Here is a 23,526-nt window from a genome sequence, read left to right as displayed (position 1 = left end):
TGCATTTATCTTTTTAATCTATTTTCTTTTACTCCAAAAAAGCCAAATAGGAGTGATGCCTCAACTTACATGCTAAAATGCTTACTATACTTCATTAAAATTTTACTTTTTTACAAACGATCGAAAAAAATTTTGTAAGACTGCAATAGGACAAGCTCTTAGTTAAATAAGAAATAAAGGGACATTGTTTTATCTCTTTATTTAAATGTAATCTAATATATAAATTGGAATGCTTCCTTATAAAACTTGCTATAATTTTTGTTTTTAGATAAAAATCAATCAGTTTTATCTTTGTTTCAATAAAAAAATTGTTGAGACTATTGTATAAAATAGCTGTGCAAAATTTAGAAAAGTAAACTTAGAAAATTAGCAACAAACAATAAAAAAACCCCTTTTTAATTGATAAGAAATAAACGCAAATTTGAAACAAGCAATTTGAAATAAAATCAAAATGTAAGACTTATTAATTTTCCATATTTTTTTCTAAAAAGTATATACTGAGATATTATTCCAAAATATACTTGACTAATTTAAAAAGCCTTTTAAAAATAAATTCGCACAAGATTATGCTTTAATATCTATAATTTATAATAAATTATTAGAGTTACTGATGAAAATTCGAAATAATTTAAATTAGAATATGCTATTCAATACAGATCTTGAAATTATATTAGTCTTTTTTCCACTTAGTTAGTTACTTACCTTTGTAGTTGTCGTCTGTAAAATTTACATTCTATATTAATTTACCAAAAGCAAACAATATACAAATTGTTATTCAAATAGAAAAAAGTTTTTCTTTTAATTATTTTTAAATATACAAATTATATAAAAATGTAGAAAAAAATCTTACAAAAAATGTAAAATTGATATATCTAGCTTTTTAAATCTAATTTTATAAACTATAATACTGAATCTTTTTTATTCGGCTATTAATTTACAGATAAAACCTAATTTATTCATAAATTCTTTTGTTTTGTAAAGTATAATTACTCGATAACAAAAAAAAGTGAAATAGTATTTGGTAATATATATCTATCATATATATTAATTATTTTTCAAAATTTTTTGATCCATAAAAAGCATTCATTTTTGGAGGAAGTAATACATTTTCAAATAAAAATATGTTGTTACTTTGAAGTTAAGATTTTCTTATTTAGAAATAATATATCGGCTAGATAAAATATTACATATATTGTTTAAAATTACAAAAATAAAATATAAAATACTTAATTTGATTAATAAAGAGTGTAATTTGCATTTTATTTAATTCGTTCTATTTTTATTTTACATTACCTTAAATATTTTTATTTTTACTGAATTTTGTATTAAAAAATAACTTGGCTTATATTACACATCGTCATGAACCTGTAAAGACTTCTTTTTAAGAAAAAAATATTAAAAATGGACTAGATTCATTTTCTTAGATATTTAAGAAAATAAATTAAAAATATGAAATATAAATAGAATTAGTCAAAAATAGGTTAAAAATACTCAAGGTAGTTATTATTTTATCTTTTAGGATATTAATTTTTTTATTCCAGTAGCGTTATAGACACTGCTTTACAAATGTATACTTTTGTTGATTAATTTTTTCAATTTCTTTCTTAATGAACTAAAAAATTTCAAGTTATCTTAAATTAGTTTTCTTTATATCATAAGGATATCAGTTACAGTAAGTGATATTGAAATGTGAGTAAAATAACTAGCCCTTCAAATTATTTGTTATAGGTTAGAATACATATTTGCATTAAAAAATTCAAAAGTTATTATTTTAGACTATTCTATCTATTCTTAAAAAATTTTTGTACTTGATATAAAAATATTTGGAAAAAAATATTAGAAAAAAGGAAATTTTCTTTTAATATTTATCAGTTGAAAAACATTTTAACTAAAATTTATTTTTTTTCTTTGATAGAAGAAAAGTCTATCTGGAATTTATAACATTCAACTGAATTTCTTACCATAATATCAGTGAAATACTTTAAAAAAGTAAAATTTTAGCAAACAAAGAAGTGAATCGAAAATTAGATAAAATTAATATTAATTTACATAATCTTATATATGAAAGAATATATTTAATCAAAAGAATATTCAGAAAGTTATTGGGAATAAAATTTTGACTCCTCATGTGCTAAAAGTATTCAATTAAGTAATTAACATTTTTAAAGGAAATTTTTTCTTAAGCAAACTTGCAATTGATATTTTTAATGCAATTTACTTTTCTTAAGAATAAATTACACATACATAAATGGTGGTACTTTAGCTGCTTATATCGAATGCAATTAATTTACAAAGTCTTGTTAATGAACAAAAAAACAAATATTTTAGCTAAAATTCTTGGAGATATATATTATGTCTTTCAAATAGATTGTAATTATCTATTGTAAACTCTTTTTACTATTTTAGTAAATAATATAGATATTTCTGATTGATAATAATATTTTGGTTTATTCTTACTTTTTCATAGTAAACAGATATCTATTGTTATTGAGGAATATGTAAAGAGCAACATATTTCATTGCTTAAGTAACTTCAAAATAATTAATTCTGGTACTAGAATTTTTAGTTACGAAAGATTAAAATAAATAAATGGTGTTTACCTTAATAATTAATTAAAATTTACTAAATGAATATCTTTACATCAGTTGATATTTCATGCAATCTTTCTTACAGACTTTAAAGAATTTACAAATATTTATCACCTCAAAAATAGAATATGATCAAATTAAATTTTATGAGATCACAAATCAATTAAAGTTACTTACTCTATTCAACTTAAATGACCATGAAATAAAATATGATTTTAAAAATATGCCTCATATTTCCATTAATTTTTTAAATTTTAATTAAATTATAAATTTATATCCACTCACATAAACTAACACATTTCTTTTTTTCTCTCTCCCACCTTAAAGTTTGTTTTTCTAAATTCTAAAAGGAAGAGTAATCATATTTAGGATATTTTCAGAATTTCAATATTATATAATCTCATAAATAATTAAAGTAATCTAAATTGTTTTTTATTAATGAAGGTACTTTCAATTTAAATGATCTTAAATTAAAATATTTTTATTTAACATAGACTCAGTAGTAAAAATTTAAATTTTTAAAAGATTATGAATAGAATTTATATTTACTCAGCTTGAATTTTATTTCATTTATTAAAATTTTTTAATAAATTTATAATAGCTATGATATACTTAAACATAATATACTTGAATTATGAAAAAAAAAATGTATCTTTCAGTAATCAGTCACTAATTACAAAATTTTGATTAAAAATATAAAGAAATCATAATAAAAAACCAAAATAGTAAATTTAAAAACCATCACTTAAACTTCTTTCATGAATTTTTTATTACTCTGTGATAAAATCTTAAATTAAATATCTAAAAAACACATTTCATCTATCAAACATCTCTACGAGTACTTTTATATTTTGAATAAATTGATAATTATTAACTTCTCTTTTCTTTTCATTGATATATTGTTTATCGATGTTATATATCATTATGAAAATATATTTGCTTGATTTAATCTTTTTGGAAGCTATTTTCAAAATCAATCAGTAAGAATATTGAGATCAAATTAAAAAAAAATTTCAAAAAAATGATAAAATAAGCTAAAATAATAATTAATAAATATTTTGATGTATGTATGGAATTCGTTTAAAATTCACAACTCAAATTTATTAGAAGCTTAAGAAGTAATAAGATCTTGAAGATTTAAAGAAAAATTTTCTACTTAAATTAAATTTCAGTAATTTAAAAATTATTGATGAGGTAAGCACTGAGATACTTTTGAATTTGTTTCTTATAAGATTTCATTAAAATATTTGTAAACAGAAAGTTAAGATTCACTCTTTTTTATTAATTGAAAGAAAACAAGCTTGAATATAGAAAAAAATTAGAGTTTTCATACATTTATAATTATTTATGAACGAACATGAAATCGATTTAATTTAATTTAACGAAATATTAAGTTCCCTAAAATTCATTTGCTTATTTTTCATACATTTTTCTATTGTTACTTATGAGAGTTTTTAAATAAAGCCTTAGATAAAATTTTAAAAGTGTAAATAAAAATTATAGTAAAAATTCATAAAATATTTTTTTAATTACAATTATGTAAATACATAAATTCTAGTAAATACTTTCAAATAATCTTAATAGCTTGAAAATGACCCTTTAAAATAATAAATAATTAAGCTAGTTAGCTATATTGAATGATTTTTTAAATTATATTCCTTTACTTGAAAAATAAATTACAACTAAAACCTAATTTGATTTAGTTCAGAAAAGAAAAGAAAGATAAAATGAATAATATATTTTATAAAATACCAATTATTTAAAAAATATTTATCTCTTTTGTATAATTTTTGCTTATCTTAATATTATTCAGTTATTCCAAATAAAATGGTTTAATCCTAAGCAATATTAACATTCATATAAGTGTATTTTTTAAATTTCTAGCTTACTATTTTTAAAATGTAGTCATGCGTTTTCTTTGTAGAAGAGTTTTATGTTTATTTTTTTCCTTAAAATTTATTAGCACAATAAGCTATAATAATTAACGACTTTCAAGCTATTTTCTGATAAATTTTAAATATTAAAAAAATAAAATCAATAAATGTATGGACAGATATTTCTAACTATATTTTTAAATTTCAAAAAAAAAAAACTTAAAGTTAAAAATACCAATAAATAAATATTTTATTAGATATTATATTTGTATTTTTTACTTTTCTTCTATATTAATAAATGTAATATTGAGGTAAAGATTCTATTTCTAGTAAAATTTAACTTACCACATTCATGAATAAGAAATTCTATATGCTTTAATAAATTAGCTAATTAATTACAATGTAACCCAATTATGTATTAAATTTGAATCTATCTTAGCTTCCTATATGATATTCTATTCTATATAAAAATAATATGTTTTTTTTACCTTAACCAATAATCTCATCTAATTGGCACCTTCTATATAAAAATTATAGCTTAAATGTATTTTTTATTATAATATTAAAAGTAGAATAAATTTGATTGACTCATTTTTAAATTAACTAAAACCTACTATTCTTTTTTAAATTAATTTTAGGTTTTTAAGAAAAGAGATGAATAAGGAAGTAAATAATATTAATTCAAAACAATTATTCTTATTCATAAAAATATTTTTTTTAAAATATAATTAAAAAATATTTAAGTATGATAGTTGTATTTGTTATTAAAAATTAAAAGAGAAAAATTAAATAAAATAAATTATTGATGAATTTTAACTTAAAATAAATAAATCATTATCATAATTAATTACAAATTTGAAATAGATTTTTTAAAATAATTAAAAAAATTTTTTAAATTAAAATAATATTAAAAATAATTGAATAATTTTTGTTATAAATAAATACAATTTATTTTTAAATGGAAAGCAAACTAAATTTATAACATATTTTATGCAGATTATTCCATCTAACAACTTTTTATTTTGTGTTAAATTTTTAAAAATTAATGAATTTTGATATCTATCTAATCTTTATTTCAAAAAAGAATTAGCGAAGATATCAGGAAAAAAATTAATAAATTTTTAATAAATTACTATTGATAAAAATAATTATAAAATAAGCAAAGAATCCAAAATGAATATGAAAGTTTTCTTAGTTGTCTTGCTTGGTCTTTCCTTGACTATGTGCTTAAAGTAGGATGATGTTTTAGCAAAGTATAAAGTTGAAGTACTTAAATCAGGTACTTATGAATCTTATCCTTCTTAAGGCGAAACTGTCACAGTTCATTACACAGGTACTTTCTTAGATGGTAAGAAGTTCGATAGTTCCAAGGACAGAAACTAACCTTTCTAATTCCAAGTTGGAAGAGGAAGAGTTATTAAATGTTGGGATGAAGTCGTTGCAAGACTTACTTTGGGTGATCACGTTATTGTCACTTGCCCCTCTGAAACTGCCTACGGTAAGAACGGAGCTGGTTCAGTCATTCCTCCTAATTCTGACTTAAAGTTCGAAATCGAAATGCTTGGATTTGGTACTCACAAAGTTTCCGATTTATGAAAATAAATGCATAAATGAATATTCATATTACCTAAATAAATGTATCACTTTTTTAGTAATTCATGTTAATGTATTGTTTTCTAAAGTAAACTGTTAAAAGAATGAAAGAAAAATTAACTTTTACACAAATTTAAAATAAATAATAAAAACATTTTAGTTTTGAACAAAAATTTAATTGCATTCATTCATGTTTTCTCTTATAAAAATGATTATTTATTTTGTATCATTTTCTTTATGAAAGTTAGTTTTAAATATCTTTCAAAATGCAATTATTTTTCTCTCTCCATTGTATTTTTTTAATACGTGTATAATTTGTATGCAAAGGATAAATTCAAATCTTTACTGTTAAAAAAATTAACTAAGATTATGTAATCTTTGTCTTTTATTTCTTAAATAAATAAATTCAGGTTAATTTATATTGTGTTTTAAGTAATTATATATTTAAACAAACTTTTTAGATAGAAGGATGTATGTATTTAAAGTTGCAAAAATAAAAATTTTTGTAGTTTTTAGAATAAGATGCTTTTATTGATTGAAAAGGAGAGAAAGATATATTTAAGAATATTTTGGCAACACATATAAAATACACATCTTTTAGAAAACTAATTAATTATTAAATTTTAAATTACATTTAATTTTATTAAGTGTTTGCAAAATTTTGTAAATATATCGAATTTATTTCTCTTTTTATGCTTATTATTTTACTTGAAATAGAATGTAAAAATTAACTAGTTAGCTAGCTAACTCATGTCCAAAGGAAAATTCTATGATCAGAACCTGCAGAGAAGATCCAAGGCTATGTAGGATGGAATACTATATCTAAAACACCTAAACTATTATGAACAGTATGACCTTTAAGTACTTTTACAGGGAGGATAAGAGCATTTTCAAAGGAATCTTTGAATACCTTAGCATGGAAAATATTAATACTGCCTATTTAATAATTTGAAATTTAATATTTTAAAAACAAACATATTAATTAATAAGTTTACCATCATCTGAAGAAGAAGCCATTAAAGGATATTTTCTAGAGAAGCAAACTTGTCTAATTCCTTTCTCGTGATATTTCATGTTTTTGTAAGGTGTGTTACCTAAATCTAAATCAAACCAAAGTACTTTTTTATCAAAAGAACCAACTATGAGATTGTCACCATAAGGGTGAATATCTATACTTGAAGCCCATTAGCAACCTGTAAGAAGCTTTTTAAGAGTAGCCTATTGATATTAAAAGAAATATTTAATGAGGATATTTTTAATTAAAATTAAAATTTTATTCTATTTTTATTTAATGTTTTAATTAAGATGAAATTTAATTTAGTATTTTTACTTGTTTTTGTAAGTTATAGACATAGACGTGCTTTTTAGTTAGGATAAATATGATTGGTTTGTTGGGATGGAAAGCTACTTTTTCAACATCACCCTTACTCTTTGAGAATGGCTTTGATGAATTACCCTTAGAAATAGAATGAATAAAGATTTATTCGTTTCTCTTCTCGGCTCTTGGAGAGAGAGTTGAGAAATAATCACCATTTTAATGGAAAGATATTTATTTAACATCATTGCTGAATTTGATTGAAACACGTAATCCTGTTTTATATTCTTCACTTTCAGGGTCAGTAAATACCCATTTGAGTTATGCGTTATATTCAACTTCGTGACTCTTCTTTGACTCTTCCAAAGTTTCTTCGTTTTGCTTATAAATATTGCTAGGGAGAATCTTTTTTATGTTATAAATGTAAATCTTATCTTCGTTAGCTACAACTAACAAACCCTTTTATGGTTAGAATTAAACACTGTAGCAAATACTTCTGTATGCTTATCTCCAAACTATTCTAGCAGTATTAACTTCCCAAACAATAACCTAGATTTTTAATCAATAAGTTTAGTAAATTTTATTTATTTCAAAAAAAATAGAGTTACCTCTCCCTTTTCATCACAAGAAGCCATAAATTAACCATCGTAAAGAACTGAAATACCTCTAACTCTTCCTTTGTGGGCTTTGTATTGAATATTAAGACTAGTTGGATATGGTCTAAGCTCTTATGGCTTGGGAATGGAGGGAACTAAAGTTTCAGGATCAATGTCAAGTTTTTTCTTACGAATACGAGGACATAAATATAAATCAAGCTGTCTTTCAAATCTTTCTGTAATTAAACCTTGATAGAATTCAACATGACGTAAACAGTCATATTTTTTAGGTATGAAAGGGATTTCTCTATCTTCAGGATGTGCATTTTGCCACTCCTTCTTCTCTTTCTGTTTTTAAAATATTTATTTAATTAATAAATGTAAATCTTTATTTTAATTTTATTGGTTACTTCTGACATCAAGTATTCACTAGGAGGATTATAAGATTCATTATGACCTGGAGGTTTAACCTTAGGAGCTGAAATAGCAGGGGGAAGCTTTTTCTAAATTTCATCTTAATCTTTTGTTCCTTCCCAAATATCGAAAAGCATTTCTTCTTATTCTTCTTCTTTTTCTTAATCTTCTAAATATTTCTTAGGATCAATACGACCAAGCTAAATTGCTTAAACGAGTTTATTAACTTTTATTCTTTCATTTTTAGAGGGCATAAATCTTCTCTTTGGTATGGGAGCACTGCTAAGAGGCATGGTTCCATCATACTCATATTCAACAGTATACTAAATATTTAATGTAAAAACATTAAAGTTAAATGTATCAAAGAAATAAACACATATTGAGTTTATTTATTTTAGTAATAAGCAGATAAATTACATCATTGCTTGCAATGGCTTTTGATGCAAACTTTCCTTTTCTAATTCTTTCAAGTAACTTTAACTATTCATCAGTCAAAACGATTTCACGCTAATTCAATTCATCTTGAATAGTACGCCACCAGTTAGGATCTTCAGCTTTCTTAATGAATTCATCAATTTTATCATCTATTTAAGTTAATTTAAGAATTTTTTATTTTTAAACATAAGCTATTAGAGATTTAAAATATATTTTCTAGGCTTTTATGCCTTTTTTATAAATTATGAATGCTGAATTCAGTATCCCTTTCCTTTTGAGGATGTATTTAATTGTAAAGAATAAAAGCTATTAAAGTGAAGGAAAAAAATTTTAATGCATGAAATTTTTATATTACCTTAAATTCTTTTGGTAACTTTCTTCATATCAGCATCATAACCCATGTGTTTATAGTTTTCATACCATTTCCAGGGAACTCTACCTATTTTTGCCAATATCTGTTATGTTACAAAAAAAGTTTAAATTGAGAAAACTAAGTTAGTAATAACTCTAATTTTTTTATCAGCTATCAAAAAATATATGAATATCTTAAATTATGCTCATATTTCAAGACATTTTTGAAAAAATGGATCTTTTGTTTTTAAAATTTATAATTAGATATCAAAATTACTTCTTCATCATCTGTATCATCGGATTCAGATTCATCCTTTAAATGGTTATTGTTTTAATCTTCAACTTCATCGACATTCTCATCTTCTTCATCCTAATTTTTGTTAGACATCAGAAGCCTGTCCTTTTTTTGCTCTAATTCATCTAAAACCTTATGGGGTCTCTTTAAATTCTACTTTGAAGACATTCCTTTTAGTTTTTAATATTTAATGTATTATATTTGTTTTAATTTAATATTTCTCCTAAATTTGACCTGAGACAGATCAATCAATATATTGTTTATTATAAAAAATTTGCTTTATTTGATATATATCCTTTATTTGGTAAAAGAAACACAATATAATAATTAGTAAGAAGTTTTCAATATATTCAAAAATAAAAACAGATGAAAACTATAAGTTTGATTCATTTTATGTACGTTGAGCAATAAGTAGAATAAAATCTTCTATTTCTCCTTTTAATTTATTAAATGCTTTCAAAACTATCATAATTATTTTCTAATCTACCTAGTTTTACTTTTTATGGCGCATCTCACTTTTGTTTCCATTTTTGTTTGCTTCCTTCAATAATTAAAACAAAAATATTTTATAAAAAATTGTTTTAATAAGTTTTTTATAATTTATTTCAAAAAATTTATTCTATTTTTAAAATAACTTTATTTTGTTTAAAATAACATTTTATTAAATTTATCTAATTTTATCATAAAAACAAAAATGCTAATGTAATTTTATCAAAAATATTTTTTTAAAATTAATTTATTTGTTTTTATATTTATTTAATAATGTAAAAAATATACTTATCAATCCATATTTAGATATTCTTAATAATACATGCAATTATTTTATTCACTCTTTTTCTACTCATTAATTGATCATCAAAATTTGTCTATCTTTTACAAATTGCAATACTGATATATAAATATATAAAATATTAGGAAATTAAGATTTCAATTATATAAGAAATAAAAAATCAGTAGTAAATTTTATAGGATTAAAGGAAATGGCCCAAAGATTTTAGAGTGTTATTTAAGATTTTTAGGAAGAAAAGCAAGATTATTACTCAAAATTATTATAGCACCCAGCATTTTATACGTAAAAAGTATTTTACACCTTATTTATAAAGCAATAATTTAAATTTAACGTGAAGGATATAAGATCATGCTGAAACTAGATAAAAATAATTAGCAAGTTGGGCTGATATTACTCATGCTTACTTCAAATAAAAAAATATTAATAATTCTTCTTTGACAGAACTAAGCTCAGAAAGCTATCCTTTTTTCTGCTTATAAAATTTAGGAATTCCAAGTAAAAATATCATTTTCAAGCTAATTAAAATCTTAATGTTATTTTTTATCAATAGAAAGATTGAACAGAGAAGAAATTAAGCTTATTTTGTATACACTAGCTTAGTAAGGAAGTATTTTGTGGGAAAATGAAAACTACGATGGATTCTAAGTTCAGAAATACTCTGCTAATGAAATAGCTGACGAAATATATAAATGGGTAAATAAATGCTCCATTATAACAATATCTAAATTTAGAATGATTTTTAATTATTTTAAGAGTGAAAAACTTTAGTATATTTACATATCTTGAATTGATTTTAAATTAAACAAACATTCCTGTTGAAAATGAAAGAAATTTACTTTATAATAAATAAAAAAGGCAAAGAAAAACTATTAGATTGGTGAAATTAATACTTTAGAATTTATTGTAAGAGGCAATCAAACAAGCACAAATGAGAGTATATTATTTTATTTAAAATAATTTAAATTATTTATATTTTAATTCAATAGAATTCTATGATTTACCAGATAATTAAATACTCTATGCCTTGGAAGTACTGTAAGAAAATAAGAAATGCATTGTAAGTGACTCTATATTTTATTAAAAAAACATTTTATTTTAAATAATTTAAAGATATTTGGAGACAGTACATCAGGATATAGTGCTAAGTTTTAATGAATTAAGAAAAATTTAAATTTTAACTTGTTTTTAAGCGAATTTTAGAAAATTACTTTGAAATTTTATTTTTGAGTAATTATACTAGTTAATTGTAAATAAAATACAATATTGAATGTTTTTATTTTAATCAGTAAGTTTTAATGAATAAATAAAACTATAATTAGTAAATTTAAACTTTAAAACTTTTTATAAATTCCTGAGATTATTTATAAATATAAACTGTAATGTTTCATGAAATAATTTTCCTAATAAATTTTTATATTTATTTTAAAGTTTTAATAATATTGAATATCATTTTTTAATTTTTAATAGGAGTAGGGCATATAAATTATAACTTACAATAAATTAGATTTTTAAAAATATGCTACTTGTTTAATTTATAAGGTTTAGTATTAAATAAAAATATATTGTATTTGATGATAAGATGGTGTTGAGATAAATCAATAATCTTTCTTTAAATTATATGTACTTTAGTATCTACTATTTATTTTAAATAAAATCTAGTTAAATAACTACTAGAACTTAAGTAAAATGTGATCAGTTTATTAAAAAAATAATGGCTGAGATAAGTAGATAGGTAACTATAAATATAATATTAAAATAAAGAAGAGCAAATTTTTATTAAATAAAAATAATTACTATTAAATAAAATAAAAGAAGACCTCAAAAATAAAGAAAATTTATATAAGATAAAGAGAATAAGAATTAAAAAAAACCAGAGATTCTTTTAAAACAGTAATAAGGATTAATTACCGATAAATAAAAATAGAAAAGAAACAAAAAAATAAGATTAATAAATAAATAATTAATTAAATAGGTGCCTTAAACAGCAAGCAATAATTAATAATTAACTCAACAAACAAATAGAAAGACTTATTTTAGAATACTACACAATTTTCAAGAAAAAATCAATAATCAGCATATATAGAATAAATCAAGATTTTCATATATATTAAATAACTAAATAAAGAGAACATAGATAGATAGATGGGTTGCTGCCAATCGCAAGACTAAGAACATGAAAAAAATATTGAAGACAAAATTCATGGTAGGCGTAATATTTGAATTACTTTAACATAGATATTTACTACTCATTAATTCCTCTTCTGCTGATTTTTCATATTTATCTAAATTATTCTCATAGCAATCAAAAATAAGCATAATATTTCCTAAAATATATGAATAGATGATTAATTGTTGAATTTAAAGAGAGGTATATACCTTATTTTGATGCTAATTATTTTTTAGATAAATACGAAATAAGATTTCTTTTGCTTGAATTATTTTTAAATTGCAGCAATCCCACCAAACTCATCAAATTATGAATCTATTTAATTTAGTCTATTATATTAGAAATAATACAACGTTTATAGTTTAAAGATAAATTAGAATATGAACTCTTATTTTATATAAAAGAAGGAAAAGTGATTAGCTAAGATAACGATAGAGAATAAAATTCTGATACATATGAGAAAGATTATGAAAAAAACTAAGTAGCTAAGTAATAAAAAGCAATCAATAGCTAATAGGGTATAAGCTCCTCTACCAAAGAGTAGACTAATGGTAGTACAGCTAATGAAAAGAATACAGCAGTCAGCAAATAGAATAGTAAGCATTCATCCTCAATAACTGATATACCACAAAAAGTATGTTAATTTTAAAAGACTTTAATTAAATAAATGAAGTTTATTTAGGAAACACTACTTGAATTTTATATCGATAGTTATTTTTTTTTGTTTTTTGGCTTTAATTTTATCAAGTTAGTAAGCAAGTGCTATTATTGCCTAGGATTATTTTTTTTTACCTGGCTTCATTACAATTTAATAAAATATTTTAATATTTGAATTATCATTTTATAAATAGGTAGAAAAGCAAAGCTAGCCAAATGGAGTGAATCCTATTAGTTTTGCAACTCAAAAATCAGATTGTATTTATATTATTTTTTAGCTATTTCTCTTTAATTTTTGCGCAAAAAAACTACTTTGAGTAACAAAAATATTTATAAATAAATAATAGAAAAGTAAAATGTATCTGAAGACTTTAAGATTTAGAAAAATATGGTTAGAATAAGCACATAAGATATATTAGACAGCTATACAATAGGAAAAGTTATAGGTGAAGGTAATCAATCAGTCAATTATTTTGCCAATTTATGCTGTTAAAAAATGGCTTAAAATATTTTTAGCAATCAACACATTAGAATGAATGTTCAATAAATAAAAATTATTTTCTTGTAATATCAATAGGTGGATTTGGTACTGTGTGTCTTGTTAGGCATAAAACTACTCAAATAGATAGGGCTATGAAGATGATTCCTAAAAAAAAGCTTAATAAATCAGATGAGGATAAATTATTTGAAGAGCTAGCTATTCTGAGATAAATTGATCACCCATGTATTGTAAAAGTATTCGAGCACTTCTAAGATGAAAAATATCACTATCTTATTTCTGAGTAATACAAATTTATTTATTTGGTTTTATTTTTTCATCAAAACAAAAACTCAAGTGAGTAAGTACATTTGATTTTTATAAAAAACAATGCTAACATAAATAAATAAATCATTAAGAATTTTATTTTCTTAGTTATTATTAGGATTATTGTAGCCTAAATTTATTTATTTATTTGAACATTTAAAAACGTTATTAATTAAAATGCTAAAATAAATTGAGCAATAAAATTAATTAACAGAAATTTGTTTTTTACTAAAATTAAAAACAAGATCAGTAAAAATTAACCACACATTTTTATTTAAAACAGATATTGTACAGGAGGTGAACTTTTTGAAAGAATTAAGGACGTCAGCCCATTTACTGAAAAAGTTGCTGCTGGCTATATGAAGCAAATTTTATCAGCTATATCATATTGTCATATTAATAATATTGTCCATCGTGATTTGAAGCCTGAAAATATTTTGTTTGACTCTAAGGCAACTAACAGCAATCTTAAAGTCATCGATTTTGGTGCTTCAACTAAATTCGATCATAATGAAAAGCTTACAAAAAGAATTGGTACTCCATTTTATGTAGCTCCAGAAATTTTAACAAAAAAGCCTTATGATGAAAAATGCGATGTGTGGTCTTTAGGTGTTATAATGTACATTCTTCTTTGTGGGTAATGGATATATTTTATCAATTTTATTTGATGTAATAATTATGAATTTTAAAATAAAGATATCCTCCATTTTGGGGTTAAACTGACTAAGAAATATATGAAAAGGTTAAAAAAGGAAAATTTGAATTTTATGGTAATTTATTTGTAGCAATAAGCAATAGTAAAAAAATTATTTATAAAAAGATGAGGATTGGGCTGATAGATCTAGTGATGCCAAAGATTTAATTTCAAAGATGCTTTAGTATGATCCCAAAGATAGAATTTCAGCAACAGAAGCATATGCTCATCCATGGATTTTGAGTAATGTTCATGTAGAGCCTCTTGATGATAAAATGATGAAAAAACTTTCTTAATTTGCTGCAAAGAATAAACTAAGAATAGCAATTTTAAATTTAATGGCAAATCAGGTGTTAAATACTTAAGATAAAATAGAATTAGTTAAGCATTTCGAGTCTCTTGATACTAATGGAGATGGTATGCTTTCCAAAGAAGAATTAATCGAGGGTAAACCATTTTCTATGAGTTAAAAATGCTTATTTATATATATTTATTTAAATAATTAAAAAAAGGTTACACAAAACTTTTAGGAGACTAACTTAAAGCAAAGCAAACTGTAGAAAATGTTTTTAATGATTTAGATTTGGATGGTTCTGGAAAAGTTGAGTTTTCAGGTAAAATATTTATATCAAAATATAAACAAAAAATTTTATTGAAATAAATTTAATTAAATTAGAATTTTTGGTTGCTTGCTTGCAAAAGGAAAAAGTTTTAACAAAGGATAGAATTGAAAAAGCATTTAAATTGATAGATACAGTAAAAATTATTTTTAAAGAGAATTAATTCTCAAGCAATTTATTTAATATAGGATGGAAACGGTCAGATTACAAAGAAAGAACTTGAAGAAATGATGGGAGGCCTTCCATTAAATGAGAAAGTTTGGGAGAGTCTCTTGAAAGATTGTGATGTCAATTAAGATGGATAAGTATTTTTTTTTGTTTTTGTAAATGCTTTATTTTATTAATAATTTTATGAAATAGATTTCACTTACAGAATTTTTGGACTTACTTCTAAATGCCAAGGAGTTATTTAATTTATGAAAAAGAAAACTACTCAGATAAACTACTACTAATAATAATCTAAATCTAATTCTATCTATATAAATCTAAGAGCTATAAAGAAATAAAAAATTTTAAAAGATTCTATCAAACAGAGATTAATTTAACGAAATTTAATATCTATATCCTATCCTGATCCTACTCTCTAATTATTCTTAAATTCTCTATAAATTCTTACCTTCTAGAAATTAAAATAATTGTAAGTAAAGTAAGTTAGGCTCAATGCTTTAGGATTTGGAAAGTGGCTTGAACGAATAAGTTAGTATAAAATTAATAAAATTGTATAAAGTATTAATTATTTACTTAAAAGGTGTTTATTATAGTATCTATTTACTAATAGATGTTAATTACTTAACAAATCATTTAGTTTTAGCCTATTCAATTATTACTGTCATTATATATTTCCTAAAATATAGCTTAAATTTTATTTATATGAATGCACCATTTTAGCTTACAATTGTTTATTTCAAAATTTCATTAGTAATTTATTTATTGATTGTTAGGAATTTTACAATTTTTCAATGAATAAAAAAAATTTGAAATTAAATTAATGTTTTTATGATCTTTTATGATCTTAAATTGATTAATAAAAAACTTATTTTAATATACCTATTTATAAAATTGTAAGGAATCCTTTATATTAATTGAGGGATTAATCTTTTTTTAGATTTAATTCAAAAAAAAGCCCATCCAATTTCAATTATTTTTCATTCGTAAAATTAAAACTACATAAAAAATCAAAAGCAAAAAGAACAAAAATTAATAGAGAGTTATTCATTTTAATAATTTTTAAGAGGATTTATTATGGAGAGATAAAAGACTAATAACATCAACGACTAAATCTTAGAAAGTTAGTTCATGAAGTCTTAGGAAAAGAGTTATTATGAAAGTAATAAATAGAAGTAATATTAAAAGGAGTTAGAAGAAAAAAAATATGATAGCATTATTACAAAACTGTAAAAGAAATGTCTTTAATTCTACTTCAAAGAATATTATAAACTACTAAATACTTTCAAAAGATCTAAAATGCTCTCTATTTTTATAATATTGATATTAGAGTTGCAAAATTTTTCTATTTCTTTTTACGATGGAATTGGAGGGGAGAATAAATAAGGCTTAGGAACATATTTAGCATATTTCAGAATACATCCATTAATTTCAAGTGCTAGTACATTATCTAAAAGCAAACTAATTGCAATTTCCTAATATATATTCTTATTTATCATAGTGCTTTCTATTTCGTCTATTATTATGCTATTTATTCTGAGGTTATTTAACATGAAAATCAATAAGTAGATAAAAAATTTAATAGTTTTAGTAGGTTCATTCATCAATAAAGTTGTAATTATTATAGCATATTTACCTGTTTTGGATTAATATTTTTTGATTGCAAGTAATTATACCAACTACCCTCAATTATTAGTATTGTCTAATGTAAATTTGATACTTTACAATATCTGGATGTTTGGCTACATACTACATGATTTTGATTACAGTTTTATAATTGAAGACCATATGTCTAAAAGAGAAAGTTATTGGACATTTTTCAACATTTTGTATTACTTTATCTAGGCCATTATTATAAATACAAGCTTAACATGGTAGATTCCTTTAATTAACTCAGCAATAGGGCTATTTAGAATGATTGATTATTTAGTAGAAATGAATTACTTTTCGAAGCCAATAAGTTCTCTGGTTTCATCTCTCAGATCAATTAATTTTATATTATCCTTATATATTTCTATATATAGCTATTAATCTTTCAATGAGTCAAACTATAAGCTTGATTTCTTAATCATAGTAATGTGCCCTATCATTATGAAGCTAGGTTTGTTTGTTTATCGTACCCTCTATGACTTTCTTACACAAGATAAAGAGTTTCCAAAAAGATTCTAAACATTTGATCTTAAAATTAGAAATATGCTTTCATATACATTTCTTGATTACGAAGATTATCTTAAGAAAGGTTATTTATTTTTAATTAATTGTAATTAATTAAATACTTTTAATGAAAATAATTTATTTTATAGCATGATATTTTGCTAAAAAAATAAATTAATTTATTATTTTAAAATTATTCATTTTTTAATTAGGAAGTGGCATACATTTCGAGAGTTTCTTTACAAATCACATTTCGAGTTGCTATTTAGAAGGTAAGTGTTTATTTTATTTTAAAATCAAAATATGAATATTATAATTTAAAAAGATTGCTACTGTAAAATGTTTATCAAAGATTACTCTGTCAACGAATTACTAAGTTCAAAACTAAGAGAAAGATACATGCAATACTACACAATAAGCTAATTTCATACATTTATCAACAAAAAATAATCCAATTAATCTGATAAGAGAGCTAAATTTCTGTTTTTTGCTTACTTGATTGAGATAGTTAAAATACCCACAAAAGCATTCACAGAAATTGTTTAAATGAAATACTCTAACAACTACTCATCATTAAAAGAGTAGTACATTTTAGAATCGATAGTTAAAAAGGCAAAAGTAAACTTTAAAGGCTATTTTAATTCTAACTCAAATTAAAACTAAAGGTAATAAATAACTTATTAAATTTGAAATCAAAATAATTTTAATATGAAAAAACCAAAGGATTAACATGATGAGTGTAATTGACTTTGATGAATTATTATTCAAAATTACAAAAGCTATTAGATGCATCTTAGTAGATTGTCGAGAATTCTTTAATTTCTTAAGCTAGGATTATTTTACACTTAAAGTCTTACAATAAAAAGGAAACAAATTGATACAGCTTAGAGATTATGTGGATAAAATACTGAAAATTTTATTTAATTTAAATCCATTCTCTAGATATCTTTACTTTATAACAGAAATATTTTTGGATAATTTTAATTTTAAAGGAGTAAAGATCTCAAGTTACATATCTAAGAGTAATAGAATTTCTCTTTAATCTTTAAGCAAAGACGATTTGACAATCAATCTTTATAAACCTAACAGCTGCATCATTTATATCTCATTACTAAATCCAATAGGAAAAATTAATCGTGTGACTTCATCTGTTGAAACTATTTTTGGCTAAAAAAAAGAAAATTTAATTGGTAAAATTTTAAAATAAAATTGAAGTTTAAATTAATAAATAAATAATTTATTTATTTTTATAGGATAAAACTGCGGAATCCTTATGCCGTTTATAATTTAAAAGTTTCACGATAAGTTTTTAAGTCATTTTATTGAGAGAGGTATCTCTAAATAAAATTTAGAAAACTAAATGAGTATTGTCCTTTGTAAATAATAAAATGGATTTATATTTCCTATGATCAAAAGGATAAAAATTGATTAATTTACAGAGAAAGATTTTGGTGTATGTGCGTTTTTCGAGTAGATCAACAATGTAATTAAATTATTAATTGATTTCTTAATTTTTAAATATTAAATTGTTTTGTAGGGATATGACTATATGCTTTGTAATAGAAAAGGAGCAATTTAAGGAATTTCCTAAAAACTTTTTGAAGATACAATTAGCAAATTTTTAAAATCACCTGGTAAAAAATTTTTCAAAAATTGAACTTTATTATAATCTTACTTAAATACTATTAGATAAATTGGCTTAGTATGATATTGGTAGGTTAATACCTATTACCAGTGGCTTAATTGCTAATCATTTAATTTAAGAGTAAGTAGAATTAACAACTGTAATGATCCTGCCTCAAAATGAAAAGTATAACAGCTACTTTTTTAAGTACAAAAATCATCCTCAAGATTAAATTGTTTAAGTATTTTTAAGCTTATTAAAATAGTATAAATAGTTATGAATTTATTTTATAGTTTATGAGAAATATAGATAAGCATGATAATGAATTCCTTTATTATGAGGTATCTATTAAAATTATGAAGCAAGATACTTAGCTGAGAAATTTGAATTACTATTATGTAGAATTCTAAAGAGTGAAGAAAATAAGGAGAAGATTTGAAAGGACTGAGATGATTAATTCTCTTAAAAAGGAACTAAATTATATTTTTTCAAAAAATATCAAAGTTCAAGAAATTGATTAAATGGTGCATGAAATAGAAGCATACACAGAAGATAGCCCTTATTTAGAGCAAGCTAAACAAAATCATATGCAAAATTAAAATATTTTTAAAAATTTGCAAAGAAATGTTAAATCAAATATTTTATCATTAAAATTTTCAAAAGAGTTAATGAAATCAAAAAGATCTTCGAGGTAATTAAACTTTTTAAATAAATTATTGAGATCTGTGATGTCTTTTATTAACTAAAATAAAGAAATGAAAGGATGTCAAGTGATGATCAATTAAGTATTGTTGGAACAGAGGGTGGATCATATGCACAAAAAGATTACAGAGATGAAAATAATGATTCCAATATCATAAAGCAATTATATTCTGATAAGTCTAGATATCTTAATGAATACAACTATTCTTCTACAGTGAACGAGAGAGAAACTTACTTTAAAGATAATACACAAGGCTCATCAAAGAGATCAAACGAGACTTATACCTTTAAAAAAAATAAATTGCTCCAAAAGAATTCGATAAAATTGCAGAAGGCATAAAATGAAGATGGGTAAGATATGTTTAAAAAATAATACAATATGAATCCATTTGCTAGCACACCATTACCACCATCTGATTCCGAAATTTTAAATGGAAATAGTCTTTATAAATAACAAATTTTATCTTCTGAACTTATTAATTTTGATGATTAAAATAGCAAATAACAAACCAAATAATAAAATTAGTAAAGGTTTTTTAATTCTAATTATGAAACTAACATTTTTAGCCAAGTAGATCCATAAAGTTTAGCTTAACTTTATTAAAATGCTTAAACTCCTCAAAAAGAAAAAACCAAATAACTTTAGGGGCTAAGTAGTTTAAATACTTAAAATAACTTACTCAACTTATCTAGTGCAATTTATAATGTAAAAATTATATTTTTTATTAAATTTAAATAAATAAAATTTTAACAATAAGGATCCAAATAGCAACATGAGCTCTAATTTCTTTTCCCCTTATGCAAATTAATTTTAGTTTTCTGAATAAAGATAGCAGCCAGCATTCTTTGAAAAGAAAAAAGGACTTTAATCTGGTTAAACCTCTTAGGTTTATGGTAATCTTAATGGGGATGTATCCAAGAATTATGGAGAGTTCATAGAATCGAATGCAAGTTTTTAAAACAATTATAACAATTCTAACTTTATTTCGCTTTTAAGTAAAAAAAATGCAGTTCAAGATTTAAATGAAATAGATTATACACAAATAAATGCCAATTTAAACATTGATTTTAATAAGAATAACCCACACCCACCATAAGAATTAAATGAAATATATTAAATAGAAAACATTGAATAAAGAAAATAGGATTTTTAATAATAAGATTCATAAAATGAGGATTAAATCGTCATTAGAAAGAAAGCAACTTCTCAAATAGAATCTTTTCCGAAAACTGCTTCTGGTGGTTATTTAAATAGCTATTCACTCTCAGAACTTAATAACTCTGATCAAAATTCTAAACTCGCATAAGGAAAGTAATAAGTCTAAAGTAATCCTGTACTCAATAATATAAATTCATAGTAGTTGATATTAGTTAAAGAAGATGATGATGAAGAAGATGAAAATTAGGTAGTTATTAACAAACTATTAATTAATATAATATAATTCTTATTCGTTTAAATTAGGGATCTAACAAAGTTAATAGCATCCTTTAGAATTCAGTTTAAACAAAAGAAAAAGGCACAGATTAAAAGGGAATAGTCAGTACAGATAATAATCTTCAGGAGGCTAATGAAAAAAATTTTAATGACATCAACTAAATTTTTTAAGAAACCAACAGCATACATTCAAGTATGACTTCAAGCCACTCTCGAAAGTTAATTATCATTAACGCCATTTACTCTAAAAAACCACCTTTTGTAATATCTGTAACAATAATTTACTTTCAAGCTAAGCAATGAATAAATTTATTTTTTTAAAATAGAGTATAAATTGGTTTGGATTCTTGGCTTATATATTTTTATGTGCAACTACTATTGTGGTGTTTGCACAGCTTATAAAACAATTCAATTCTGTCTAAATAAATTTTGAGTAAATGACTATACCTCCTTTGCTAGGATATTACTTTAGTCAGACGTTAGCTGATAGAGAATTTGTAAGGATAACTGCAGATTATAATTTTTTTAAATATTCTAATACAGAAGTAGCTTAAATAAGGAAATAATTTCAAGATTACCCAGTAATTGATCTTAACAACTTTAAAGATACTTACTATATAGCTGTAGTTGGTGATAGTAGTAATAATTTCAAAACAACTTCATTTGCTGAGTTTATATCAAGTAATACTATTAAGTAATCAGATGTTAATAGTTCAGGAGAAGTAGCTAAGCCAACAATATTAAAGGTGAAATATTATGTTGAAGCATTTATTTTAATTATTTAATTTAAAATTTTTAGTTGTAAATCGCCTTAGAATAGCTAATATATTATCTGTTTTATTATGGCTAGTTAAATGATGGCAATTCTTCAATCTATACTATTGTAAACTGTTTCTAATTCTTAGAATAATTCAACTTGCTAGAGGAAGTTTCATATTAAGCATCGATCAATGATCTTTAGAGTGTTAAGAATTTACTCATTTCTACACTAATTATTATTGAAATTGCTGTTTCAATAGTAGTTTTTACAATATTCCCTATCTACCACATTGTTGTGAAAAGCAAAGAAAAGCAATTAAAGTTGATAGGATCATTTTCTTAGGATAAAATAAATGTTCTCAGAGAAAAAATAGATGTGTCACTCAATACGATTATTTCTAAAGAAAGATTCAAAGTAAAATTCGAAACCAAGATTTAAAAAATCTTAAATATTTCTTATTATTTACAAAAAAACTAGAGTGTACAAATAAAGGTTAAGGAAAATTCAAAAAGAAGAGCGATATCATCCACAGACACACTATCTTCATTTAGCTGGTTATTAGTGATTTTTAGCATACTTATTTTAGTATTGATATCACTTTATCCTTGCTTTAATATTATTTTTACTTACACCTATGCAGATGATTTTAATAAAAATTTGAATGAACTAAGATACATTTATGAGGCAAAAAAATAGCTATCTGCAATTTATTCTTCAAACTTTGCTAGTTTAACAACAGCATTATATACTAAATCCTTGAGCTCATCTTTAGCAGAATAATTAGATGCTATTAACTCAAATAGCTAAAACACAATAAATGGACTTTAAGCAGCTGTTCAAAGTTTATAATTTTCTCGAAATTAAATGGGAGATTATAACAAAATTTTATTAGACATATTATAAAATGATGCCTGCACTCCTATTCTTAAAATTTTAGATTATGTAAGTGATTCAAGCTAGGATAAAAAAAATTTTAATATAACATAATGCTAGCAAAGCTACAACGGTATCTTGCAAAAAGGACTTATTATTACTATGCAGAATATCTTGTAAGGTTTAACTAGTCTAACTGATTTATATCATTCAGCTAGCTATTAGGATTATGCTATAGCGGTATTCAAATTTTAAGACATAAAAGATTTCTACTAATTTCATCAAGTAGAAGTGAGTATAAATAATTTAATCGAAATAGTCAAGCTCTATATGATAAATAGAGGACTCAATTATTTTTAGTTCCTTTAAAATCTACAAATTTATTTTTTCATTTACTGCTAAATAATACTCTTTATTATTTTCTTTGTTGGCTGGACTTTCTTTGTCTACACTATGAAGAGTAGCTTACTATAAGCTAAAAAACTTATGAGTCTTTTTCCACTTGAATACATTCTAGATAACCCCTACATAATGTCACATATAAATCAAGAATTTAGTAAACTTAAAGAATCAAAGTGAGATTAACTTAAAGAAATATTTAAAAAATAAAATAAAATAA

General features: G+C 22.8%; 5 protein-coding genes across 5 annotated transcripts; 4 read left to right on the top strand and 1 right to left on the bottom strand. All coding sequences in view use genetic code 6, as the record gives it.

Annotated features, from left to right (window-relative positions):
* Window positions 1-5,635: 5,635 nt before the first annotated feature.
* TTHERM_00532620 (peptidyl-prolyl cis-trans isomerase) lies at window positions 5,636-6,058 on the top strand (the record flags this gene model as incomplete). Its single annotated transcript, XM_001024383.3, has 1 exon — window positions 5,636-6,058. The coding sequence occupies one exon, from the start codon at window positions 5,636-5,638 to the stop codon at window positions 6,056-6,058; it is 423 nt and encodes a 140-aa protein (XP_001024383.1).
* Window positions 6,059-6,803: 745 nt separating this feature from the next.
* On the bottom strand, window positions 6,804-9,629 carry TTHERM_00532610 (ribosome biogenesis protein bop1, putative; the record flags this gene model as incomplete). The annotated part of the gene is made up of 8 exons (XM_001024382.2): window positions 6,804-6,991; window positions 7,051-7,273; window positions 7,386-7,919; window positions 7,979-8,314; window positions 8,377-8,703; window positions 8,798-8,964; window positions 9,171-9,270; window positions 9,444-9,629. The coding sequence occupies 8 exons, from the start codon at window positions 9,627-9,629 to the stop codon at window positions 6,804-6,806; spliced, it is 2,061 nt and encodes a 686-aa protein (XP_001024382.2).
* Window positions 9,630-10,345: 716 nt separating this feature from the next.
* On the top strand, window positions 10,346-11,406 carry TTHERM_00532600 (ESCRT-II complex subunit; the record flags this gene model as incomplete). Its single annotated transcript, XM_001024381.2, has 6 exons — window positions 10,346-10,533; window positions 10,589-10,746; window positions 10,802-10,944; window positions 11,107-11,185; window positions 11,238-11,308; window positions 11,362-11,406. The coding sequence occupies exons 1-6, from the start codon at window positions 10,442-10,444 to the stop codon at window positions 11,404-11,406; spliced, it is 588 nt and encodes a 195-aa protein (XP_001024381.2). The 5' UTR covers window positions 10,346-10,441.
* A 987-nt stretch (window positions 11,407-12,393) lies between these two features.
* Window positions 12,394-15,614, top strand: TTHERM_00532590 (calcium-dependent kinase; the record flags this gene model as incomplete). Its single annotated transcript, XM_001024380.3, has 12 exons — window positions 12,394-12,460; window positions 12,823-13,052; window positions 13,270-13,333; window positions 13,423-13,527; window positions 13,653-13,857; window positions 14,164-14,517; window positions 14,577-14,650; window positions 14,701-15,021; window positions 15,087-15,188; window positions 15,251-15,330; window positions 15,383-15,499; window positions 15,555-15,614. 12 exons carry the CDS (start codon window positions 12,394-12,396, stop codon window positions 15,612-15,614), a joined length of 1,779 nt encoding a protein of 592 aa, XP_001024380.3.
* An 822-nt stretch (window positions 15,615-16,436) lies between these two features.
* Window positions 16,437-23,486, top strand: TTHERM_00532580 (transmembrane protein, putative; the record flags this gene model as incomplete). Its single annotated transcript, XM_001024379.3, has 14 exons — window positions 16,437-17,598; window positions 17,726-17,785; window positions 17,839-18,178; window positions 18,237-18,703; window positions 18,767-18,996; window positions 19,051-19,147; window positions 19,203-19,378; window positions 19,431-19,828; window positions 19,891-20,545; window positions 20,598-21,245; window positions 21,302-21,544; window positions 21,601-22,020; window positions 22,074-22,448; window positions 22,512-23,486. The coding sequence occupies 14 exons, from the start codon at window positions 16,437-16,439 to the stop codon at window positions 23,484-23,486; spliced, it is 6,246 nt and encodes a 2,081-aa protein (XP_001024379.2).
* Between the last annotated feature and the right edge of the window lie 40 nt (window positions 23,487-23,526).

Source organism: Tetrahymena thermophila (assembly GCF_000189635.1).
Source record: "Tetrahymena thermophila SB210 genomic scaffold scf_8254385, whole genome shotgun sequence".
NCBI classification, from domain to species: domain Eukaryota; phylum Ciliophora; class Oligohymenophorea; order Hymenostomatida; family Tetrahymenidae; genus Tetrahymena; species Tetrahymena thermophila.
Note: the sequence above shows the minus strand (reverse complement) of the source record. Positions and strands in the feature narration are given on the sequence as shown.